This window comes from Neomonachus schauinslandi, chromosome 1 (assembly GCF_002201575.2).
Source record: "Neomonachus schauinslandi chromosome 1, ASM220157v2, whole genome shotgun sequence".
Taxonomy (NCBI): domain Eukaryota; kingdom Metazoa; phylum Chordata; class Mammalia; order Carnivora; family Phocidae; genus Neomonachus; species Neomonachus schauinslandi.
This window is the reverse complement of record NC_058403.1, coordinates 11,227,713-11,245,685: the sequence shown is the minus strand read 5'-3', so window position 1 is coordinate 11,245,685 and position 17,973 is coordinate 11,227,713. Positions and strand designations below refer to the sequence as shown.

At 36.6% G+C, this 17,973-nt stretch overlaps 1 protein-coding gene across 4 annotated transcripts in view; it reads right to left on the bottom strand.

The window, feature by feature from the left end:
* CRYZL1 (crystallin zeta like 1) overlaps positions 1 to 17,973 on the bottom strand; it is a 39,084-nt gene that overhangs the window by 13,749 nt on the left and 7,362 nt on the right. For all 4 annotated transcript variants that reach the window (XM_044913513.1, XM_021677984.2, XM_021677986.1 and 1 more), the window contains exons 3-7: positions 14,108 to 14,179; positions 12,386 to 12,463; positions 9,759 to 9,831; positions 6,871 to 6,915; positions 5,619 to 5,687 (exon numbers count right to left, since the gene is read on the bottom strand). In XM_044913513.1, coding sequence (XP_044769448.1) covers positions 5,619 to 5,687; positions 6,871 to 6,915; positions 9,759 to 9,831; positions 12,386 to 12,463; positions 14,108 to 14,179 — 337 coding nt within the window. The remainder of the gene's footprint in view (positions 1 to 5,618; positions 5,688 to 6,870; positions 6,916 to 9,758; positions 9,832 to 12,385; positions 12,464 to 14,107; positions 14,180 to 17,973) is intronic.

Sequence of the window (17,973 nt, the reverse complement as noted above, 5' to 3'; positions counted from 1 at the left end):
GGAGAAATGTCTGTTTATACCTTCTGCCCATTTCTTGATGGGATTATTTGTTCTTTGGGTGTTGAGTTTGATAAGTTCTTTATAGGTATATAAACCAAAGATACAAATGTAGTGATCCCAAAGGGGTACCTGCACCCCAATGTTTACAGCAGCAATGTCTACAATAGCCAAACTATGGAAAGAGCTCAGATGTCCATTGACAGATGAATGGATAAAGAAGATGTGGTATATATATACACAATGGAATACTATTCAGCAATCAAAAAATGAAATTTTGCCAGTTTCAACGATGTGGATGGAACTAGAGGGTATTATGCTAAGCAAAATAAGTCAATCAGGGAAAGACAATTATCATGTGATCTCACTCATATGTGGAATTTAAGAAACAAAATAGGATCATAGGGGAAGGGAGGGAAAAATAAAACAAGACGAAATCAGAGAAGGAGACAAACCATAAAAGACTCTTAATCATAGGAAACAAATTGAGGGTTGCTGGCAGGGAGGGGAAGGGACCTAGGGTAACTGGGTGATGGACATTAAGGAGGGCATGTGATGTAATGAGCACTGGGTATTATATAAGACTGATGAATCACTGAACTCTTCCTCTGAAACTAATAATAATCATATGTTAATTAATTGAATTTAAATGTTAAAAAAAGAAAAACAAACTTATTCCAAAGCTACCGTAATCAAGGCCATTTTGACTGGCATAAAAATAGATATATAGATCAGTCGAATAGGATTGAGTCCAAAAATAAATCTATACATCTATGGTCAGTTGATTTTTTTTTTTTTTTAAGATTTTATTTATTTATTTGACAGAGAGACAGAGAGCACAAGCAGGCAGAGTGGCAGGCAGAGGGAGGGAGAAGCAGGCTCTCGCCAAGCAGGGAGCCTGATGCGGGGCTCGATCCCAGGACCCTGGGATCATGACCTGAGCCGGAGGCAGTTGCTTAACCAACTGAGCCGCCCAGGCATCCCTGGTCAGTGATTTTGAACAACAGTGTTAAAACAATTCAGTGTGTATAGAAGAGTCTTTTCAACAAGTGTTTCTGGGACACTAGATATCTACATGCAAAAAAAGAACCAAGTTAGACCTTTATTTCATACCATATACAAAAATTACTCAAAATGGATCACAGAAGTAAACATAAGAGCTAAATCTATAAAATTCTTAGAAGAAATCATAGGTGTAAATATTTGGAAACTCAGCTTAGGCAATGGGTTCTTAGAAATAATACTAAAAGCACAACGGCAAAAGAAAATATGAATAACCTGGATTCCATCAATATTTTAAAAACTGCTTTAAAGGACACCATAAGAAAATGAAATGGCAACCTTTAGAATGGGAGAAAATATTTACAATCATTATATCTGAAAAGCAACTTCTATCTAGAATATATAAGGAACTCTTACAATTTACCAATAAAAAAGAAAACCCAATTTAAAAACTGGGCACAGGATCTGAATAGAAATTTCTCCAAAGAAGATATTCAAATGTCCAATAAGTATGAAAATTTTTCAACATCATTAGTCATTAGGGAAATACAAATCAAAACCACAACACGATATCACTTCTAGCATACTTAAAATTAAAAAGGCAGAAAATAACAAGTGGTAGTGACGATGAAGAGCAATTGGGACCCTCATTCATTGTTAGTGGAATTATAAAATGTTGCAGCCATTTTGAAAATGGTTTGTCAGGTTCTCAAAATATTAAATGTAGAGTTATTATATGATTCAATAATTCTATTCCTAGGTCTATACCCAAGAGAAATAAAAACATATATCCACACAAAAATTTATACACAAATGTTCCGATTAGCATTATTCATAATAGCCAAAAAAAGTGGAAACAACCTTGCTATTTAATCATAGATGAATGGATAAACAAAATGTGGTATGCTCATACAATAGAGTATTATTCAACCATTGAAAGGAATGAAATATAGATAGATGCTATACAATGCATGAACTTTGAAAACATGACCTAAATGAATTAAGACAATTACAAAAGAACACATATTACAAGATTAATGTATATGAAATGTCCAGAATAAGCAAATCAATAGAAAGTATATTCATTTTGAGAAGCTGGGAGGGAAAATGGAGAATAATTGTCAGTGGGAATGGAGGTTCTTTTTGGAATGATGAAATGTTCTAAAATTAGTGATAAGAGTCAATCAACTTTGTGAATATACTAAAACTGACTGAATTGTGTGGTTTACAAAGGTGAGTTCTGTGGTATGTAAATTATATCTCAATGAAGCTGAGGTATTTATTTTATTAAATAAAGTGTGTATAAATATAAATACATGATGGAAATATGTATAAATCATGCCAAATCTTGGAGAAAAAAAAGAGAGAAAAGAAGAATGGGCCTTTTTTTGTTGTTTTGTTGTTTTTATTGTTTTTTCAATAGTTAACTTTCTACAACAATTTAGTTTAGGGGACTTAGTCAAAACTCAAGCCTGGGAATCCAAATGAAAGGTTTTAATTGACTCCATAGTTGTAAGGTTCTCAAAAGAATAGGTGAAATAATGCTCAAGGGGGCGCCTGGGTGGCTCAGTCGTTAAGCGTCTGCCTTCGGCTCAGGTCATGATCCCAGGGTCCTGGGATCGAGTCCCACATCGGGCTCCCTGCTCCGCGGGAAGCCTGCTTCTCCTCTCCCACTGCCCCTGCTTGTGTTCCTGCTCTCGCTATGTCTCTCTCTGTCAAATAAATAAATAAAAAATCTTTAAAAAAAAAAAAAAAAAAAAAGAAATAATGCTCAAGGAAATTCTGGGGTCAAAAATAGTATAGTTGCGTGTAAAAAAGCCAGTGGTAGTCCTCAATTTTCAAATTGTATAATATCAAAATAGCTATGGATAAAAGACTTTCATAGCATTGTATTTGAAAATGAGCTTTATCTTTCAAAGGAAGACACATACTTGGCTCCATATCTAGGTTTAATATACACAGGCCTCAGATTTCCAGAAAAATGCCTTTTGAAATTAATTTTAAGTAAACTCTATCCCCAACATGGGCCTCGAACTCATTACCCCAAGATCAAGAGTTGCATGCTCTACTGACTGAGCCAGCCAGACGTCCCTGAAATTAATTTTTAATAGGATAATATAGTATTACTTGGGAATATTAGACATAGGCATTAAGTTAAATAAAACTATTTAGTTTGCAATTTTAGAAATAAAATGCCACAGATTTGCTAGCCTAGTTCAAATTACTGTATAGACTCAAATGTATAGCTTAACTATTTTTAATAGTCCAAAATCCAATTTGGCTTTCTGTTACCACAAAGTCTGATTAGGGATTGTATCATTTAAGAATAAACTCAGGAAAAATTTTATTTTATTTTATTAAAGATTTTATTTATTTGACAGAGAGAGACACAGCGAGAGAGGGAACACAAGCAGGGGGAGTGGGAGAGGGAGAAGCAGGCTTCCCGTGGAGCAGGGAACCCCATGCAGGGCTCGATCCCAGGACCCTGGGATCATGAACTGAGCCAAAGGCAGACGCTTAACGACTGAGCCACCCAGGCGCCCCTCAGGAAAAATTTTAATGAAACAGTTCAAGAATACAAAAAAGTACCTGTTGACCTATTGATAAGGTATGAAGAATAACATAAATCCTAGCATAAGAAACAGCTGAGTCCTGTGGATCCACTCTGATCACATCCTCTTCTCCTGCCCCTCAAAGGTAAGCCTACACCTGACTTTTCATCCCTGTTTTCTTTATATCCTTAAATAAGATATGCTTAATTTTGTATGTTTTTGAACTTTATAGAAATACATGGTATCGGGGCGCCTGGGTGGCTCAGTCGGGCCCAGAATCCCAAGATTCTGGGATCGAGCCCCACATCGGGCTCCCTGCTCGGCAGAAAGCCTGCTTCTCCCTCTCCCACTCCCCCCACTTGTGCTCCCTCTCTCGCTGTGTCTCTCTCTGTCAAATAAATAAATAAAATCTTTAAAAAAAAAAAAAAAGAAATACATGGTATCACATTGTATTCTGCAGCTTGCTTTCTTTACTCAATAGTTTATGAGATTCATCCATCTTGATATGTTTGGCTGTTATTTATTGATTTTCACTGCCAGTTGAATTACAATCTAGGAATGTCTTTAGTTATCCATTTTCCTGGTGAAGAACATTTATTTAGGTTGTTTCCATTATTATTCCACAGTTATAAACCATGGTATTAGGAACTCTTGTGCTTATCTACTGGTCCACATTGAGTTTATGGGAAGTACAAAACTACCAGTAGAATTATTAGGTCTGGGGTATATACATCATTACCTTTATTTAGATAATGCTAAATTATCTTCTTCTTATTTTTTTAAGATTTTATTTATTTATCTTTTTTTTAAAAAGATTTATTTATTTATTTATTTGACAGAAAGAGACACAGCAAGAGAGGGAACACAAGCAGGGGGAGTGGAAGAGGGAGAAGCAGGCTTCCTGCTGAGCAGGGAGCCTGATGCGGGATTCAATCCCAGGACCCTGGGATCATGACCTGAGCTGAAGGCAGATGCTTGATGAATGAAACACCCAGGTGCCCCTATTTATTTATCTTTAAGTAATCTCTACACCCAACCTGGGGCTCGAACTTACAATCCTGAGATCAAGAGTCAAATGCTGTACGGACTGAGCCAACCAGGTGCCCCCTTTTCTAAAGCATTTGTATCAATTTACACTCCTGGTGCATAAAAGGTTCCATTGCTTCACATCCTTGCCGACACTTGGGATGGTTAGACTTTATAAAATTTTGTCAATTGTGTGGATGCTTAACAGTATCCTGAAGTGGTTTTAATTTGCCTTTCCCTGATTACTAAGGAGATGCAGCATCTTTTCACTATGGTTTCCTAAAGTGTGTGTGTGTGTTTATTTTTTTTTAAATAGTCAAGAAGTGAATTACTATAGGAAAAATTAAAAAATTAATATTTCAGTTAAACTAAACTGGTCAAAATACATTAGCAATAGAAACCAAAGACAAGTGTTCTTGACTCTTTCCTGTCTCAGACTCTACACATTTTATCTAGATTTTATACTTTTAGTTTCAACTAATAACCAAGAATAAGAAGTAAAAAAGAAAATTCTCCACCTGAAACTAATGTAACATTGTATGCCAACTATCCTTCAATTTAAAAAAAAATTCTGGGGGTGCCTGGGTGGCTCAGTTGGTTAAGCGACTGCCTTCGGCTCAGGTCATGATCCTGGAGTCCCTGGATCGAGTCCCGCATCGGGCTCCCTGCTCGGCAGGGAGTCTGCTTCTCCCTCTGACTCTCCCCCCTCTCACGTGCTCTCTCTCATTCTCTCTCTCTCAAATAAATAAATAAAATCTTAAAAAAAAAAAAAAAATTCTGCCAGGGATATGATCTCAGAGCCAAGAAAGAAACCACTTTTTAAACCTCTTACCACTCCAGTGTAAGTGAAACTTAAAGGTCTATATGCTGTTTGGTCTGAATATTAATTTTATGGATACTAAATATAAGCTAGCAGTGTTCAGGTGACCAGCCAACAGTTATTTATTACATAAGGTAGATGCAAAAACACTGCGATGTTACTAAACACCACACACATCAATGATGCAAGACTTACATGAGCTGCAAAAGACTGGCACGTACCCAAGTAATGCTCGTGCACTCTAACAACTTCACAAAGTCCAGGGTCTTCAGAATCCAGGGGCAGAATTCCTGGAAATTAACAGGAGAAACTTAAGAGAAACAATCCCATAATGAATTCATTCCTAATGAGATGCCGGTAAGTATTGGTCTACATTTTGTTCACTAGAGTTTTGAGGAGGATTGCAGTAATTACTAGTGTGGGGAACGGAGAGACCTCAGAAGTATGGAAGGGAAGTGGACTGTTCATTTTCTGTCATGAATGCTCTATTGCCTGTATTGTATTTCTTTTTCTCCCACTTCTGTCACTTCTCAGTGATGGTAAAGATGGTGTCCGATGTAGAGTCAAGTCAGAGTGTTGGGGGCACCTGGGCTCCTCAGTAAATTGTCCCTGATGCACAGCTACCTTCCCACAGTTTGGTTCTGTAAGATGTTTCCAGTAAAATCCCATTTTCCTCTATGCTGGTCTGATTTTATTTTTGGTCTCTTAAGTAACACAGTGTCATTGACTTCTTGGATGAATAAAAAAGAAAGAAATAATAAATTCTCCCAAAAAAACACATGAATCGAAGGCAATCCCATAAAAAAACTGGTGAAAACCTTCTTACAAATCTGTTCTTAATGACTTCAAGTATTCCATAAAGTTAAATATTTTCTAAATTTAAGTGAGTATCTTCCTATGAGTATTTTCCATATAGAAATGGTAATTTTCAAGACTACTACTAAAGTCATATTTTACGTTTGTGTGACTGTTTAGGATATGATAGTATCTGTATTTGCAGAATAGTATTCACTATGGATTTTTAAAATAACCAATAAACTAAGGGTTTCCAGTAAACTTTTGGTTTTATGAGTGTAGTGAGGGAACAGCTCTGTGAAATGCAAGCTGGATATGGAGAGCGGAGCCTCCACATAGCCAAGTCAGTCGGCGGTCTTCAAGCAGGTGACTGTGACTGTGTTTTCCAGAATCTGCAGTCTAGTCAGAGACTGGGGTCCTGTCAGGAAAGGGCTGCACCAACCAAAGTAACAACTATGGTCATCCTTCTACCTATGAAAGTTTTAAATATTCTGCTATTGAGATTAAACTCCCAATTTTCTTCATCAGTGGATATTTGTGAGCAAATTTTAAAAATCAGGATACACGTATCCTATACAAAGCATACGATAATACAATAAACATTAATAGTTGTCTTAGAAAAAGAAGAGATGACAATAAAACAGATTACTTGCAATAGGATTGTAAATCATAACTTACCGACGACTTCATCATCTGGTTGAAAGAATGATACCTTGCTTCCAACTTAAAGAGGGGAGAAAATTAACAATTTGTATTGTGAGGTTATCAAATATCACCCTTACTTAACTATTAAAATAAATCCATGGGTTTATTAAAAAAGTCACTAACTCAGAGAAAAGGCCAAGAACTTCTAGGATGTTTTGATGGTCAATAATAAAGACTGTAGGACACTTCAAATCTGGATTCTGCACACAATTCTCCAGAAAATCTGGGCCATGTGGCTGTTGACACCACAGAGGAGTATGTCTATTTAGCTAGGAATGAAGGAATAAAGGAAAATAATCCACTCTGCAGCTCTTATGATAATTACACTGCTTTCCACCCCTCCTGTGGCGAGCCCAATCTCCTATCATTATTTTAGGTACAGAATCTCAGACATACAATGGTAGATTCTGGTATGAGTCATGCATAGAATTACTTTGATTTGAGATTATTAGAAATAAATTCAGACCGGTGTCAAGAATTTTCTTGGAACTAGATAGAAATGATAGTTACATTTTCTCTGCACACACAGAGAAAGAGCCTCTACCATCAGCCAATTCTTTAGAATATTTTTGTTCAAATAGTAACAAGAAGAAAGGAAAGGAAAAACCCAAACATTGTTGAATGCCTACTTGCAGTATCACATTTGATCTTCATCACATTTAACCCATGACGTAGGTATTATTATTCCTAGTTAACAGACAATGAAACTAAGGTAACACAATAAGGAAGAAGGAAGCTGTAAATCTGGAAGTGGCCTCTTTGGCTGGCGATGGGCGAGATGGTTCCAGAGCTTGTTGGTACTCTGTAAGCAACTCTAAGTTTGATATTCCTACTTTCAAATCTTCTTTTCACAGTTTGCTCTTTCTTTGGATCCCTCCTGCGCCATCATCCCCCAATATTTTTGGCTTCTGATGCACTGTACTTTTCCCTTTCCCTTCGGCTGTTGATCCTGGTCTTCCTGGGATCATTCTGATCCTTTTCAGTTGGCTACCTTCACACTCCTTTCAGTTGTCCTCCAAAGAGTGGCCTCCTCCATTTCTACTCTCTCCCTGAGTGGGCTCATCAACTCTGATTTCAAATACAAATGACATGCGGACAACTCTCAAATATATACATTTCTAGCAGGAACTCTCTTACCTTTGAGTTTAAACTCACACAATTGCTTGATAGACGTCTCCAGTGAGATGTCACTTAAGTACCTTGAACTCAACAAGTATAAATCTAAACTCATCATCTTCCTCCGAATCAGATCCTTTTCCCTTCTCAAATAGTGGCACCAATTCATATCTTAACCAGAATCGGGTAAATCACTCCTGGCTCTTAAACCTGCTTTTATTCTCCTGTTCGTTAATTATTCAGTCCTGCTGACTTTACTTCCCCAGTATTTCCTCCACACACACCTCTGCCATCACTATCTAGGTTATGGACTTTGTCATCTCTTGCCTGTTAGTCTATGACTCAACCAGTCCCCTTGCCTACAGCCTCAAAAGTACTCTTCATATGGCCACACCAATAATCTTCCCTAAAACCCAATATGACAATATGAGGCTCATATGGCTCTGGCCCTTGTCTACCCTCCTGCCTCATATTTTGGAGGTAAGGAATCAGTGTTCATATTATTAAAATATTTTGTTTGTTACCTTTTATTCTGCTATTTTTAAAGGAGAATTTTCTTGTCAAAATGTTTCTCTGCTGTCAAGTATCTTGCCCCTGACTCCTGCCCAGAACTTTCCTTTTGCTCTGGCAACACCAAACTCTGTAATTCTTATAATATATCACATTATTACTTGCTCCTGATCTTTGTTCATGATATCCTCTGTGCTGAGTATGATTCTCCTCCTTAGTGTCTGGTTAATGTACCCAAGAAGTCTTTCCTGTTTCTTCTGGCCGGGCTGGGTAGCTCTTTTCTGAGCTTTCATAATTATCTGCTCATGTGGATGTATCTGTCTTTCCCCTAGATAGTAAATTCATTGAGGGCAGGGACTCTTGTCTCATTTAATATTCCAAGCACTTAGCAAATGCTCACTAAATGTGGTATAAATGAATGAATGAATTAAATGACAGGACAATGATCATGTTCTGGAGATTAGAATCCTTATTTTTATTTTCCTACAGTCTGAGCAGAAGAAAGAAGAAATGAAATTAAGAGTCAAATATATTACAGATTAAAATCACAGGTAAAACTCAGTCTAACTCATTACATACTCATTCATTCACATATGCAGAAAGAGCAAACGTACTGATTGATCATGAACTACCTATTAGCAATGAATATGAAAAGTAGGTCTATTTAGAAACAAATTATCTCAAATACTTAGGATTACTGTCTTGCAAGTTAAGACCACTATTTACTAAATAAAACTTACAAATTTTTTTTTGATTTAAGGCAATCATAAAATCTTAACTGCTTATTTCTCTCCAGAGCCCATTTTTGCATGAGCAGACTGCTTTTAAATGCTCAATTTTAGGCAAACTTAAAAAACTGAATGTGAATGTAGTTACTATTATAAATTTTGGCCCAAAGCCAACCTACACAAGTAATTTATGGTTTGTAAACATTATAAAAAGAACAACATTGGTCATTCCATTGAATATGATTACTCATGGATTTAAACATATAATCCCCAAATATTTATTAAACTCTAACAAGCTTCTTTTTAAATTATAAAACACCAATTAAAAAATACATAAATAAAAATTAAAAAAAATACCAATTAAGTTCCACTTTTCTTTTTAATTAAAAAAGGGAAACATTTCTTTATAATTATGTACATAATTTTATGTACTGGTAAACCAATTAGCTACCATTTAATTCATTCATCTTTGAAAATAAGTGCAGATATTTACATCTATAAACTTACCATCTAACACAATTCCAGCAATTTCTCTCCCAACAGGAAAGAAATCTTTCTCCATCTTCATTTCTGCCAGAAGCTAAATCATGACAAAGACTGTTTATTGTTAAGAATAAATCCTGGCCTTTTCTCATACATAAGGAAAGCAAGAGCAAAAATCAGACCACAGAAAAAGCAAATAAGACTTTAATTTTTGGAGTTAATAACTTCACAAAATAAGTTTCTCTCTATTGTAGGAAATAATAAAGACAAAGCAAATAACTTCACAAAATAAGTTTCTCTCTATAGTAGGAAACCAAACAACTTCACAAAATAAGTTTCTCTCTATAGTAGGAAACCAAGAGTTTGCTAAGTAATTAGTTGATCTGTAGAATTTATGTATGGATATTATTATTCAAATCACCATTAACATCCTTTGTTTAGCATTTTTAATTGCCAAGTATGAAGGGAAATTATGGCCAAAACTCTTCTTGGTTGACTAAATACTTTTTACCAGTCACTTCATTCTGGTGGGGCGAAGGGAATTTGGAGAGGACATTGTTGAATAAAGGAGATGTAGCCAGTGAGAACAAAAGGTTCTCCATTCCAATATCTTTGGACACCATCTGAGCATTTCTCAAAAGTCTTAGGTAAGGGGCAGGTGGGAAAAAGGGATGGATATAACATAAGGGAAACTGCCATATAATTTCAGATTGGAGTTTTTTTTAAGAATAGGTTATTATTTTTTAAAGATTTATTTATTTTTTTTAGGGGGGGCAGAGGGAGAGGAAGAGAATCTCAAGCAGACTCTGTGCTGAGCGTGGAGCCCAATGAGGGGCTTGATCTCACAACCCTGAGATCACGACCTGAGCTGAAACCGAGTCAGACGCCCATCCAACTGTGCTGCCCAGGTGCCCCAAGGATAAATTATTTTTTAAGAGGTAAGTATTTTGTTGGGTTCTGAACCATTTAGGTACTTGACTTTTAAAGTGGCAGAGTGTACATAAACCTGTAGTTTAAGTTCCTGCCATTTATGCTTTTATAATAATACTAGAGATGCTAGGCATATTTAAAGATATAGGATTGTAGAAACCACAAGAAAAATAAATTGAAATAATTCTTCTGTATATTTCCTTTATTTTAAAATTTTCCGATCTCCTGTATACAGTTGATTGCCAGAAAAGGCTCTTTTTCAATGTGGAACTTTATGCTTTTCCTAAGATGTTCCTATGACATGCTTATAGAAATACTGGGTGTTCTACAATATTTCTTTCATGCAGACTTTTACAGAGCTTTAATCATGTCACAACTGCATCCTGTCGTTCATGATCTCAGGGTCCTGGGATCAGCCCCATATCAGGCTCTCTGCTCAGTGGGGAGCCTGCTTCCCCCTCTCTCTGCTCCTCCCCCTGCTTGTGCTCTCTTGCTCTCTGTCAAATAAATAAATAAAATCTTTAAAAAAACCCAACAACAAAACAATTGCATCCTGGGTCCTTCACCCACCACAGCATTTTCTTACATTACTATGTTGGTGGGCAATATTTCATTAAATTGATTTTACTCTAATTTACTATTTCTTTCTGTAGACATGGAGATAATTTTCCGAGACTGGAGATTTCAATGAATTTTTCATAGTTTTAGAAAGAACACTTGGATGGTCTGAACATAGAACCTGGCAGACAAGGAGTAGTAAGTACTAGCACTTCTGGTGAAAGGATTTCTAGGCATCTGACTAATTTGCTTTGCAAGTCATGCTCATGTCGTCCAGTGGAAACCTCTGACCTCATTCTGTAATTTTCCTAAATGTGACTATTGCAGAAAACTTTTAGATTCCTAGAAATTATGATGGCATTATAATCCAGTAAGTTAAGGGTCCAATAAAACTATAGTATTAATCTTTACAAAACTGAGTAAGTGGACCTGCTTTATTTATCATGGCACATTTAACCACACTTCATTTACTATTTGAAGACTTCCTGTCAATAAAGGATGATTACTTTGGGGTGGTATGAGGTTGGGGATGTGTAAGTATGAGCAAGAGAAAGAAAAAGAGACATGACAAGAAGAATATGAACCCTTTCTAAAGACTAGAAATAGCTACAGAATAGTTAATAAATCACTGATCAGATTTGTAGTTTTATTTTTACTATATTTATAAAAGTAATTTCTTCCTTAGGGCGCCTGGGTGGCTCAGTTGGTTAAGCGTCTGCCTTTGGCTCAGGTCATGATCCCAGCGCCTGGGATCGAGCCCCATGTCAGACTCCCTGCTTAGTGGGGAATCTGCTTCTCCCTCTCCTTCTGTCCCTTCCCTGCTTGTGCTCTCTGTCTCTCTCTCTCAAATAAATAAATAAAATCTTTTAAAAAAAAGTAATTTCTTCCCTAATAGGCCTTAGGAATTATAAATTCTCACCCTTTCACAATGTAAAGGAGTTTATAAAATATTTTCCTATAATAATATAAAATGTCTGACTTTAGTTAGATAATAATTTAATACAGAAACACACAAATTGACATTACATTTTTTCCCTAGCTGTTTTAGTCTTCTAAGGGTATTAATTTTTTGGCACTCAGAAGTCAGTTATCATTATATATTTGTACACTAAATATACCAGGAAACTCTCATTTGACTTTTGGTCAAAATAAAAGCATCATACCTTTGTATTTATCTGGCTCAGAGCACAAGCTTTAACTTGAACTTTCACATAGTAATCCTCTGTAACAGGAAGATTTTCCTAGAACCAAATAACACATTCCTTTGAGAACATGCCTTTCTGTTATGAAAAATGTCATACATAATTGAACAAAATTAAACAGACCCCAAATCTTATAGCTAACTTAACTGAAAAAGCCATAAGTAATTATCGCATAGTATATAATAAAAACAATAGAAGGGGAATTTTGGGGTAAAATGTTTAAAAAGCCATAGTTATTTAAAAAATGTATAGATACCAACATGGATATATGTGTAGGTAGTAAATTTTTAGGGTAAAAAGGAGAGCAACATATACTGTACTTTATTTCAATCTAATCTCAAAGCATCAAATCTTCACACATACAGGGATATCCTTATACGCATGACATATAGCCTTCACTGATTTTGGAATTTTCTTAATGCTATAAATGAAGTTGCTTGGTGTTACTTGTGTATCTTTTATTTAACTTACCTTATTTAACATCTGTCTTAAGACATTTCAGCATGCCCCAAGGGATTTTGGGGTCAAAATACAAACTTAAAGGATCTTAATTATCCCACTATTCCACAGCTAGATATACTTCAAAGGCAAAGAATCATTCACAGTCAGGCACTCAATGTCACCCACCTGTATTATTTATGAAATATATTATCACTTCTGCCAAATAACCATATCCTGGTACCAATAATTAAAATATTCCCCTCAACTCGTGATATGCTCAAAAATGAGATCAAAAGCTGGGTAAGAATAGCTACTTTTGTAGCCCCTCCTACAACCTATCAAAGAGATCACTGTTTTATTTGACTTGAATACACTACTCTGGGAGTATCTCTTTTTAAGTTTCAGATATGATAGTTATTTGGTGATATTATGAAGATCTTCAATATTATCGATAAATGTGTAGATTTTACTCATGATTGTATGAACCTGTAAATGATTCTTCCCAAGAGCCAATTAAACCTGAGACCTTCATCCTGACTCAATGGTAGAAGACAAGCTAAGATTTTGATTCCTGACCTAACTAATTTTGGAGTTAGTAAAAGATAACAGAAAAATTGGATTGTGTTCATGATCCAGAAATCCTTATTACTACCATGAAATAAATAAAGCACGTAGTTTTGGGCCCTAAGTTGACAGTAGAATGATTTTGGCTTGCTACAAACCTTTCAAACAATCACCAGTATATGAAAATTCTACTACCTGTTGTAAAGTGGGCAAAAACAAGAGACAATTTAGAGTTTAGCAAATGAGGTAATTTTGCAAAGCTCATAATTTAGTATGGAAAATAATGCCTTTCTACTGCTTTTATTTTACAACATGGGAGAAATATTTTCTGAAAAATGGCTACAATCTGAATAGTCACTTTATTGTGGTATTCTGAATATGTTGGGTTAATTTTGCAACTTATAAGACTATCAAGGTTGTTCTGTTTTCCTAATATGCTTTATACCACCACCCTGAGGAACTAAAAACTCTTCTGAAGCAGCTCTTTAAAAAATACAGTTATACTATAATATGGAGCACCATTTTCACATAAGATTAAAGGAGTTTGTAAGTTTCGTTTAAGTAATTTTTTACTCGGTTCCACTCAAAATAACTTATAAAAGGTCATTTAAAACTGGTTCTATTATATATAGAAAATAAACTACCTTTTTCATTTAATAATTAAACCATTTTTCTTACCCTTTCTTGAAATACAAATGTTATTTCTTCATTTGTAGAACTCTTTTGAAAATATAAGCCTTTCATAGTCACCTAAAAAAAATTCATACATATATATATAAACATGAAACAAAATGTTCTTCCAGACTAAAATGAAAGCAAAACTTGAAAAATAATGCTGGCAAAGGATAAAATGACAACTATAAATGTAGTTTCCAAACAAAAAATTTAGATAATAACTCTTGAAAGTGGTCAAACAAGAGAATATGCAATAATCTCTGAGTACATGTTTTACTAAGAATGGGCTGACAGTTCAACCTTCCACACCAAGATGAGCTGGTGCTTAATTTCACTTTGCTCTTCAATAAAAATTATTAGATGTACTTAAAAAAACTTTTACGAGGGCCACAGATCTCAATTTTCATTACCAAAGGTGGCATTTAAAGGGCTTTCAAGGCCTTTTTTTTTTTTTTTTAAGATTTATTTATTTGGGAGGGAGAGAGAGTGAGTGAACACGCAGGGATGCACACACTCACAAGTGGGGGGGGCGGGGCAGAGGAAGAGGATCTCAAGCAGACGCCCTGCTGAGCACAGAGCCCTACAGGGCCTGGACCTCATGACCCTGAGATCAAGACTCTGAGATCAGGACCTGAGCGGAAATCAAGAGCATCTCTAAGGATTCCACAATTGTTTAATTTTCATAATATAGTTGACTCTTGAACAACATGACCTTGATCTGCACAGGTCCACTTATACATGGATTTTTATTTTTTATAGTACAGTACTGTAAATGTATTTTCTCTTCCTTATGATTCTGTTAAAATTTTCTTTTCATGGGGCGCCTGGGTGGCGTTAAGCGTCTGCCTTCGGCTCAGGTCATGATCCCAGGGTCCTGGGATGGAGCCCCACATCGGGCTCCCTGCTCCGCGGGAGGCCTGCTTCTCCCTCTCCCACTCACCCTGCTTGTGTTCCCTCTCTCGTTTTGTCTCTCTCTGTCAAATAAATAAATAAAATCTTAAAAAAAAAAATTTTCTTTTCAGTAGCTTACTTTATGGTAAGAGTACAGAATATAATACATATAACATAGAAAATATATGTTGATTGTTACCAGTAAGGCTTCCAGTCAACTGTAGGCTATATTAGGAGTTAAGTTTTGGGGGAGTCAAAAGTTACATGCAGGTTTTCAACCACTTGGAAGGTTGGTTCTCCTAATCTCAGATTTGTTCAGGGGTCAACTATAATTCTATGGCAAGACTATTTTTTAAAAGTATAAGATACACACAGCCAAGTTCACGGATCCTAAATGTACTGCTTACTGAATCTTGCAAAGTGAATATGGCCATGTCACAGCAAAGAAACACGGCATCACTAGAACTCCAGAAGCTTCCTCGTTCCCCTTCTAGTCACCACCTTCCCCTCTGAGAGATACTCAACATTCCAAGTTTTAACAGCACAGATTAGTTTTGTACGTTTTTGACTTTATAGAAGTGAAATCATACTCCATCATGTCTGGTTTCTTTCTCTCAATATCACATCTGTGAGCATCATCTATGCTGTTTCCTGTATTGTGGTTCATTCATTACCCTTGTTATGCTATTGGGTGATTAAATTATTATTTATCTATTCCACTCCAGACAGATATTTGATTGTTTCCATTTTGGGTCTTTTACAAACTATCTTATTAAGAACATTAAAAAAAATTTTTATTTTATTTTATTTAAATTCAATTAATTAACATATGGTATATTCTTTGCTTCAGAGGTAGAGGTAGGTCAGATGTTAAGTTAATTCTAACCGTTTGGTTGCAGGTGTGTGTATGTCAGTGTGTTGGCTGTGGTGGCAGGGGAGAGGGGAAAGACTAAGCATAGACAGAGTAGCTATGTAGTCCCTATAATTTTTTAAAGATTTTATTTTATTTTTCTAAGTAATCTCCACACCCAGTGTGGGGCTTGAACTCACAACTCCGAGATCAAAAATCACACTCTACCAACTTGAGTGAGCCTGTCGCCCCCCCTACTTTATTTTTATTTTTTTCTAAAGATTTTCTTTATTTGAGAGAGAGCACAAGCAGGGTAAGGAGCAGAGGGAGAAGCAGACTCGAGCGGGGTGAGGGGCAGAGAGAGAGAGGGAGAGGCAGACTCCATTGAGCGGGGAGCCGACGTGGGGCTCAATCCCGGGATCATGACCTGAACTGAAGGCAGACGCTTAACTGACTGAGCCACCCAGGCGCCCCATCCCTACAACTTTAAATCCAGCCTCTTCTGCCTGTCTTTCAAGGCTGTCTAAAATGCATACTCACTGTCTCTAATCTACTTTACTCCCCTGTTTTCCTAACACACATTCTCTTTCTGAGCTAGTCAGTGTGACCTTACACCATCTGGTCATCCCTCTCTCAGGACTTCCAGGCATCGCTTGTTCTCTGAGACTGTGCCAAACTTACTCCACAGATTCTGTCAAGTGAATACAACTCAAGTCCTACTCCTTCTCTGAAATCACCCCCAGTGACACTCAATCTACCCTATCTGTTCCATACTTCCAGATTTCGTTACATACCAACAAACAAAACCGTGCTTTACTCACTTACTAACTAGCAGGTTTTCCCATGCTATTACTTGGACGAATCAGTATCTATTATTATTAAATAAAGAAATCACTGCTCCTACTCAGTCTGGAGCTACTAGCAGTTCCTTTTTGAGAAATGAAACAATTGCATCAACACCTTGATTTCAAAGCAGCTCCTGTTGTAATTCCAGAAGCCACTGTCTTCTCTGCCCATTGCATTTTTTTTTAAAAGATTATTTACTTTTTTTAGTAATTTCTATACTGAACATGGGGCTCGAACTCACAACCTGGAGATCAAGAGTCGCATGCTCCTCTGACTGAGCCAGCCAGGCAACCCTGTGCAATGCTTCTTAAAACATATGGCCTGGGGGCGCCTGGGTGCCTCAGTCATTAAGCGTCTGCCTTCAGCTCAGGTCATGATCCCAGGGTCCTGGGATCGAGCCCCGCATCGGGCTCCCTGCTCGGCGGGAAGCCTGCTTCTCCCTCTCCCACTCCCCCTGCTTGTGTTCCCTCTCTCGCTGTCTCTCTCTCTCTGTCAAATAAATAAGTAAAATCTTTAAAAAAAAACAACAAAAAAACATATGGCCTGTTTCCCAGATCAGCAGTCAGATGGGCATCATACTGCATGTACCCCAATTTCAAAGATTCTGGAGGATAAGTGCTTGTTTGTATCCCCAGTGTCCCCTAAAGCAAATATTATATACATAATAATGTCAACATTTTTAGTCAGATTGTCCTAAATGGTTCTTTCAAATTAAGTTAAAACTGGCCTGATTAGTAGAAAAAAAAGTAGTTTAGTTGGTCAAAAAAAAACCCATGTGGGTGACTCAGTCATTAGGCGTCTGCCTTCAGCTCAGGTCATGATCCCAGGGTCCTGGAATCAAGCCCCACATCGGGCTCCTTGCTCAGCGGGAAGCCTGCTTCTCCCTCTCCCACTCCCCCTGCTTGTGTTCCCTCTCTCGCTGTCTCTCTCTCTCTGTCAAATAAATAAATAAAACCTTTAAAAAACAAAACAAAACAAAAAACCATGTGGGAACAAAAATATCCTCAAAGTTACAAAGTGAAGAAAGCAAAGTTTTTTCAGAAAAGTGGCCAGAAGAAAATTGAGGAAATGTTATTTACTTCTTTTGCAGACCACCAAAAGGAATACTGAGTTCTTAACACTAAGAAAATGGTAGAATGGATAGTAGTTTCTTAGGCACTGGTCTAGATTAAATGAAACACTTAGTCCACTATTTAATAAAATTTTTATTGAATGTAAAGATATTTGCATACAGAAAATAAAATAGCCGAGTATCTTTTTTTTTTTTTTTTTTTACAGAGGG